Raw genomic sequence first — 7699 nt, 5'->3', positions numbered from 1 at the left:
TTATGGATTACAGACACGACATGTGTGATATAAAAGAGCCTTTAATAAAGTAACAGCAGTTAGTGGTCATTAGTCGCACACAATCCTTCACTCTCTACTTGTTTCCCCACAGGCGGATTAGTAGTATTAGGGAATGTGCCCCCTGCTGGCGGCAGGACACTGTTATTAGCGTATATATTACACCCTATATACACGGTATACAGCGTGTGGTCCCATCTCTGTCTCCGCTGTTCCGTGACTCAGGTGTCGCTCAGCTGACTGACGTCTGTGAAACGCGTCCCCTCCAAGATGTCGTGGACGTCCTCCATGGAAGTCGCTTGTCGGATTTTCTCCAGGATGACCTGTCGTGTGATCAGAGGTTGTTAAAAAAGTGAAAACCCTTTCAGATTAGAGCTGCATACCATTTGTTCCCTATGACAACACTTCCGGTCATAAGCACAGGCAGTGTTATCACAGGGATGTTGTATATTATGGGCTGTGTGAGTGTATACGGGTGCACATTGATGGGGCAATGTATATACAAATCCCCTTTTATTAAACAGTGAGCTGCTGCAGACCGGAAGTGTTGTCATTGGGGCATGGAACACGTTCCAGAGAACAGCAGACGACGAGTGCCATTCGATTACCTGCAGCTTTTGTGACAGGCGCACAAAGTCCCTCTGCACCTCCTCGCTGGTCCTCAGCTCCGTCTGCAGCCTGGAGACCTTGCTCCGTTCATCGGCGAGAGCGAGATCCAGAGAGGTCTGCGGACAGAGACAAGATGAGACGTCGCGGAGCAGGAGGAGCGCGGCACGGAGACTGAGCGAGGGGCCGGTACCTTCTCCTCCTTCTCCTGCTGCAGAACCTTCTCCTGGTCCCCAAGAGACTCCCAGAGCTTCTGCACCTGACCCTCCGACTCCTGCAGCTGCAGCTCCGCCTGCAGGGAAAGAAGCACAATCGGAAGGAGCTCACTGACAGATTCCCAGTTAACTCAGCCTGCAATAGATTGTGTATTACACAATCTATAGAAATTAAATGGTACAGAATTTTTAATCAATGAGGCAGTGCATCTGACCTGCAGGCACAGCTTTCCATCACTACAGAAGAGCTGCTGCATTGTCATAAAAGCTGCAGTGTAAAGCATGGGGGATGCTCAAAGCAAAAGAGCTCAAAAAAATATTTTTTTCAACTACTCAGTGTGTGACGCATCGGTCAAAAGGATCCCATAAAAATAAGTAATCTGTTAACCCTTCACTTCTTGGTGGTCCCCAGGTTCACGTCCGACTGCCGGGAAAATCAGGGACTGAGAAGGCAGAGAATGAAGGGGTCTCTCTTATCCCACCTGTTTTCGGTCCTGCTGTATCCGCTCCATCTCCGTCCTCAGGCTGGAGAGCGTGGCTGCAAGATTACAGACCAGTAGTGAGGGGCGAGAGCCGGGCCGAGCCCCCACCCAAAAAACGGCACCTACCTTCCATAATCTCTGCATCACCGCGTCACGAGGAAGAGGAGGGGGAAAAATAAAATGTCAGTAATGCCCTGGAAATACACGGCAGGTCACAGGAGGCAGACCAGACCCCCAGGATATAATAAATTATATTTTTTTAAACATTTTTATGAAACTTATCTGTTTTATTAAGTGCAGAGTACAAAGAGTTAATATATTTTATTTGTATTTATTTTAATTAATAAATGTCCGGGTGGATGGCGGCTCCAGCGTCGGAGCATGAGATTTTACTTAATTATCTGATTTTATTTCATGTATTTTTTTTTTTTTTTTAAATCAATTTTGGTTGAATCTTTACCTCCATGAGGCCATAAAGGACTTCTGGGCCGGGAAGGGGGAATGCATTTTATTATTTTGCCATTTTCTATTATAACTGGGGTAAAATTTGGGTAATTTAAGAGAAACCCCAGGATTGTTCCCAAAATGCCATAGAAAGACCCCAAAACACACATGGCCCTGGGACGGCCCTAAGAAGATTGGGTTTGTTGGCATTTATGTGGAGGACCATCCCCCATCAGTGACCGGCGGAGCGGATCTGGGCCTCATGGTGACATCCAATGTGGGCAGTGACAGGAGACGGGCGCCCACCCCCCAGACTGAGCCCATTCACCCCTCTCCTCGGTGCAGGTTTCCGTCGCCCTCCTCAGCTGCTCCTCCACCTCTTGCTTCGCCACTTGTTCACCTTTCAGCTCCTCTTGCAGAGAGACGATCTCAATACACAACCGCTCCTGTCTGTGCTGTGCCGCTCTCTGGGAATAAAAAAAAACGGTATAAAATATGACAAAAGCCTAAAATACCAAGTAACTTTCTGTCTGAGTAACGCGCCCAGTCATTAGCAGAATTTAGGGCCCCAGGTACCCCATAGAGAGTCTTTGCCTGCACCTTATATCTCTCAGGCTTTAGCAGCTGCTGACTGACGCTGTGCACACGGTAATAAAGTCTCTGTCTACCTGCGGGGATGAGAGCTGCGCGTTCTGCCCAGCAGGGGGCGCTTGTAAACTTAGTGTCCTCAGCTTCTCGCTCTCCTCGTCGAGACCGTTCACCTCCTGACACATGCGGCTGAAGGAGGCCGTCAGGGCGGCCTGGGAAGAAAACAAAGCATAACACCCGGATGTGAGGAGGGGACGTCAGTGGTGATCCCGGTTGTCCCATTGCTCCATTATCAGAATAGATCCTGATTATCTGACACCGAAACCTAGAAATGGACCGGACGGTCGGCTCAATGCCAGGCAGCTGGCGCAATGCTTCACCTCCGGGAGAGCAGCGTGAAGAAGGGATGGAGAACACGGCCTGGTCTCACCATTTTTAGTGACGTCTTCTGCTGGGTGTCAGCCATGGTTCTCTGCAGACCTCGCAGGATTTCCTCGGAGCTTCTTATCTGCTCCAGTAGCTGCTTCACCTGCAGGAGACGCAGCAGCCGGTGAGTCCACAGGGTGACACGGATCCCTGCGCCACACGTCTATACAATGACTCGCCTGGGTAGCGCAGTCCTCCGAGCTGCACCTCAGGGCGTCCTGCAGCGCCTCCTTCTCCTGGGTCACCACCTCCAGCCGCTCCGTGGCGCTCTGCAGGGCCGCCTTCTGCTGCGCCCACTGGCCCAAAACACACAAATGTTACTACCGAAAGCCCCCGCGATCACTACCACATCACACGCGCCTTGTATTACTTTATTGCCTTAAGGCATCAAGTGAAGAAACTTTATAAATATCCTAAACTATCGAGCTCCTATACGTTTCCATGGTAACAGACTACGAGCAAACCCTGTGCAGTCGGATCCTGCAGTCATACTCCTTTCAAAACAAACAAAAAAAAAAAACCGAGGGTGTTGGATCAGACTACACAGGACTTGTTTGTAGTCTGTTACCAAGGCAACGTGGGCCTTTATACTATACAGAGCTATGTGTTTCCTTGGTAACAGACTATAAACAAGTCCTGTGTGGTCCGATATGTCACGTTCCTTCCTTCTTGGTAGGATCTGACTACACAGGGTTTGCTCGTAGTCTGTTGTCAGTGAAATGTAGGTCCATATTGAAGCTGTGTACAGATCGGTGTTGCCTTAGTAACCGATAAAAAACAAAAATCATATGTCTTTCCAAAGAAAGTAGCGAAGGAGGAGCGCACAGGTGTTAGGGAACGTGACGGCGCCATCTGACTACGCAGGGCTTGTCTGCAGTCTGTTACTATGGAAACACATGGCGCCATCTGACTACGCAGGGCTTGTCTGCAGTCTGTTACTATGGAAACACATGGCGCCATCTGATTACGCAGGGCTTGTCTGCAGTCTGTTACTATGGAAACACATGGCGTCATCTGACTACGCAGGGCTTGTCTGCAGTCTGTTACTATGGAAACACATGGCGCCATCTGACTACACAGGACTTGTCTGTAGTTTTACTATGGAAACACATGGCGCCATAAGACTACGCAGGGCTTGTCTGCAGTCTGTTACTATGGAAACACGTGGCATCATCTGACTACGCAGGGCTTGTCTGCAGTCTGTTACTATGGAAACACGTGGCATCATCTGACTACGCAGGGCTTGTCTGCAGTCTGTTACTATGGAAACACATGGCGCCATCTGACTACGCAGGGCTTGTCTGTAGTCTGTTACTATGGAAACACATGGCGCCATCTGACTACGCAGGGCTCGTCTGTAGTCTGTTACTATGGAAACACATGGCACCATCTGACTACACAGGGCTCGTCTGCAGTCTGTTACTATGGAAACACGTGGCGTCATCTGACTACGCAGGACTTGTCTGTAGTGTTACTATGGAAACACATGGCGCCATCTGACTACACAGGGCTCGTCTGTAGTCTGTTACTACGGAAACACATGGCACCATCTGACTACGCAGGGCTTGTCTGTAGTCTGTTACTATGGAAACACATGGCACCATCTGACTACACAGGGCTCGTCTGCAGTCTGTTACTATGGAAACACGTGGCATCATCTGACTACGCAGGACTTGTCTGTAGTGTTACTATGGAAACACATGGCGCCATCTGACTACGTAGGGCTCGTCTGTAGTCTGTTACTATGGAAACACATGGCACCATCTGACTACACAGGGCTCGTCTGCAGTCTGTTACTATGGAAACACGTGGCGTCATCTGACTACGCAGGGCTTGTCTGTAGTGTTACTATGGAAACACATGGCGCCATCTGACTACACAGGGCTCGTCTGTAGTCTGTTACTATGGAAACACATGGCACCATCTGACTACGCAGGGCTCGTCTGTAGTCTGTTACTATGGAAACACAAGGTGCCATCTGACTACGCAGGGCTTGTCTGTAGTCTGTTACTATGGAAACACATGGCACCATCTGACTACACAGGGCTCGTCTGTAGTCTGTTACTATGGAAACACGTCTAGAGGATTTTGTAAGGATCTGTATTTTTATTTTAGATGCAGCTTTTTTTTCCTAACCAGAAACACCCAATGGACAGAGGGGCTGGCAGAGGCGCGGCCCCCGTTACCTCCTGCTCGGACAGCAGCTGGTAGCCCGCCGGAGGGATGTAGATGCACTCGGGGACCAGGGTGGCTGTAGAGATGATGGAGGCCGTGTCCTCCTGGCCCTGGATCATCCTCTCCCCCGAAAAAGACGAAATGGAGACGCAATCAAAGCCTCTCGCAAAGGCCTCAGTCGTGGCCAGGAGCTCGGGGTCATCACAGGGGCCCCCAGGAGAGGACGTGAGGGGGTCCTGGACAAAGCCGCCATCCTCTGACTGAGACATCAGCGCACGGAGGTTTCCTGGGGGACGAGATGGAAGAATTGGAGACATTAGTGGGCAGGAACCAACTATCAAATGTAACGGAGAGGCCGGCCGCGGGGTGGAGAGGCCGCCATGTGACCACTGCTGACCATGACTGAACGCCAACATCTAGGTGGTCCCGGTTATCACTCCGATTGGGGCCCGGACCATCACCATTTTACTCCTCTCCTCCTCCGCCCGCTTTCTCGCTTATTCGCCATTTTTGCCGCCGTTTGTTATTTTTACGCTTTTCTCAGATCTTTCGCACAAGCGTCTGCTTTCCCCCCAAAATCCTAAAAATACTTTTCTGAACCCCGTGAGACATTAACTGGGGCACAAACAAGAGAAAAAACAGAATCGAGGCCGGATATTAATGTGGCGCCCAGAACCGAGGATTTTACCAGCAAAATCATCAATGAATCCGCGGTCACACTCGCACGGTCTGGATCGGGTTTTCCCGCCATCTTGTCCCTGCAGCGTCTTCACTCCGTGTGATCGGAATCATTAATTATGCAAAATTAATCCGCAAACCCCTCCCCCTTGTCACATTAATTACATTAACCCCCGCACTGCTGGCGTCATTAGATCGTCAGCTCCTGGGCTCGCCGCTCTGGCCTGGATATTACTTTTATATATTATGTGAATTAATGCACACAGACTTTCCTGCATAGACGAGAGGGACTACAACTCCCAGCATGCAGCTGCATTCACTATGGCGCACACAACACACTGTACCGGCAGCTCTGCAGAACACAGGCAGACCCTGCACTTACCTTGTTCTCCTCTCCGGGGGCTTCTCCTCTCCGGGGGGCTTCTCCTCTCCGGGGGGGCTTCTCCTCTCCGGGGGGGCTTCTCCTCTCCGGGGGGGCTTCTCCTCTCCGGGGGGGCTTCTCCTCTCCGGGGGGCTCCTCCGCTTCTACTTTCCTTCCCAAACCTCCAACTTTCCTCCCGAGCAAATCCGCATCCGCATGGGACACGTTTCCGTATCCGCTCGGGAATCTCCGCCACCGCTCGGCTCTGAGGACGGCAGGGACTTCGGTGATTTCCGGCAGCGCTCGGGCTCCTCTCGCCTCTTATTGTCTTGGAGGCAGCTCGGGACTTTCCGCCGGCTCAGCTCAGAGAGTTCGGCAATTTCCGTCAGAGGTGACCGGTCCTTTATATGAGGTGCGAGCAGCAGGTGCAGAAATGCAGCTGGTGGTGAGTGTGCAGCATCGGGGGCTGCAGGGGGGACTAGGGAGATTGCAGGGTGGTCTGCAGGGGGGACTAGGGAGACTGCAGGGTGGACTACAGGGGGACTAGGGAGACTGCAGGGTGGTCTGCAGGGGGACTAGGGAGACTGCAGGGTGGGCTGCAGGGGGACTAGGGAGACTACAGGGGGACTAGGGAGACTGCAGGGTGGTCTGCAGGGGGACTAGGGAGACTGCAGGGTGGGCTGCAGGGGGACTAGGGAGACTGCAGGGTGGGCTGCAGGGGGACTAGGGAGACTACAGGGGGACTAGGGAGACTGCAGGGTGGGCTGCAGGGGGACTAGGGAGACTGCAGGGTGGGCTGCAGGGGGACTCGGGAGACTGCAGGGTGGACTACAGGGGGACTAGGGAGACTGCAGGGTGACTAGGGAGACTGCAGGGTGGTCTGCAGGGGGGACTAGGGAGACTGCAGGGTGGGCTGCAGGGGGACTCGGGAGACTGCAGGGTGGTCTGCAAGGGGGACTAGGGTGACTGCAGGGGGACTAGGGAGACTGCAGTTTGAGCTGCAGGGGGACTAGGGAGACTGTAGGGTGGGCTGCAGGGGGGACTAGGGAGACTGCAGGGTGGGCTGCAGGGGGACTCGGGAGACTGCAGGGTGGTCTGCAAGGGGGACTAGGGTGACTGCAGGGGGACTTGGGAGACTGCAGTTTGAGCTGCAGGGGGACTAGGGAGACTGTAGGGTGGGCTGCAGGGGAGACTAGGGAGACTGCAGGGGGGACTAGGGAGACTGCAGGGTGGGCTGCAGGTGGACTAGGGAGACTGTAGGGTGGGCTGCAGGGGGGACTAGGGAGACTGCAGGGTGGGCTGCAGGGGGGACTAGGGAGACTGCAGGGTGGGCTGCAGGGGTGACTAGGGAGACTGCAGGGTGGGCTGCAGGGGGACTAGGGAGACTGCAGGGTGGGCTGCAGGGGGACTAGGGAGACTGCAGGGTGGGCTGCAGGGGGACTAGGGTGACTGCAGGGGGACTAGGGAGACTGCAGGGTGGTCTGCAAGGGGGACTAGGGTGACTGCAGGGGGACTTGGGAGACTGCAGTTTGAGCTGCAGGGGGACTAGGGAGACTGCAGGGTGGGCTGCAGGGGGACTAGGGAGACTGCAGGGTGGGATGCAGGGGTGACTAGGGAGACTGCAGGGGTTACTAGGGACACTGCAGGGGGACTAGGGAGACTGTAGGGTGGGCTGCAGGGGGGACTAGGGAGACTGCAGGGTGGGC

At 53.4% G+C, this 7699-nt stretch overlaps 2 protein-coding genes and 1 long non-coding RNA gene across 10 annotated transcripts in view; 2 read left to right on the top strand and 1 right to left on the bottom strand.

The window, feature by feature from the left end:
* The window catches only part of LOC141069236 (uncharacterized), a 31953-nt gene extending 30364 nt beyond the window's left edge, over nucleotides 1-1589 (top strand). For both annotated transcript variants that reach the window (XR_012226532.1, XR_012226531.1), the window contains exon 2: nucleotides 1252-1589. This is a non-coding gene — a long non-coding RNA (uncharacterized lncRNA). The remainder of the gene's footprint in view (nucleotides 1-1251) is intronic.
* Nucleotides 24-6310, bottom strand: RABEP2 (rabaptin, RAB GTPase binding effector protein 2). 2 transcript variants are annotated; one of them, XM_073558683.1, is made up of 12 exons: nucleotides 6090-6310; nucleotides 6015-6052; nucleotides 4966-5240; nucleotides 2959-3075; nucleotides 2784-2882; nucleotides 2434-2565; nucleotides 2094-2232; nucleotides 1448-1459; nucleotides 1322-1377; nucleotides 818-916; nucleotides 627-743; nucleotides 24-341 (listed from the first exon to the last, which is right to left on the bottom strand). In XM_073558683.1, the coding sequence occupies exons 3-12, from the start codon at nucleotides 5221-5223 to the stop codon at nucleotides 240-242; spliced, it is 1131 nt and encodes a 376-aa protein (XP_073414784.1). In that variant the 5' UTR covers nucleotides 5224-5240; nucleotides 6015-6052; nucleotides 6090-6310; the 3' UTR covers nucleotides 24-239. The 2 variants fall into 2 exon arrangements, with proteins under 2 accessions (XP_073414784.1, XP_073414783.1); XM_073558682.1 differs by having other exon boundaries at nucleotides 6128-6310.
* Nucleotides 6268-7699, top strand: part of CD19 (CD19 molecule) — a 29872-nt gene continuing 28440 nt past the window's right edge. For 2 of the 6 annotated variants that reach the window (XM_073558680.1, XM_073558673.1), the window contains exon 1: nucleotides 6333-6438. The gene's annotated coding sequence lies outside the window, so the exon portion shown is untranslated. Of the gene's footprint in view, nucleotides 6439-7699 lie in introns of all 6 variants that reach the window. The other 4 variants (XM_073558678.1, XM_073558681.1, XM_073558675.1 and 1 more) reach the window with 4 other exon arrangements.

This window comes from Dendrobates tinctorius, unplaced genomic scaffold (genome assembly GCF_039654945.1).
Source record: "Dendrobates tinctorius isolate UK_male_01 unplaced genomic scaffold, ASM3965494v1 ptg000257l, whole genome shotgun sequence".
NCBI classification, from domain to species: domain Eukaryota; kingdom Metazoa; phylum Chordata; class Amphibia; order Anura; family Dendrobatidae; genus Dendrobates; species Dendrobates tinctorius.
Note: the sequence above shows the minus strand (reverse complement) of the source record. Positions and strands in the feature narration are given on the sequence as shown.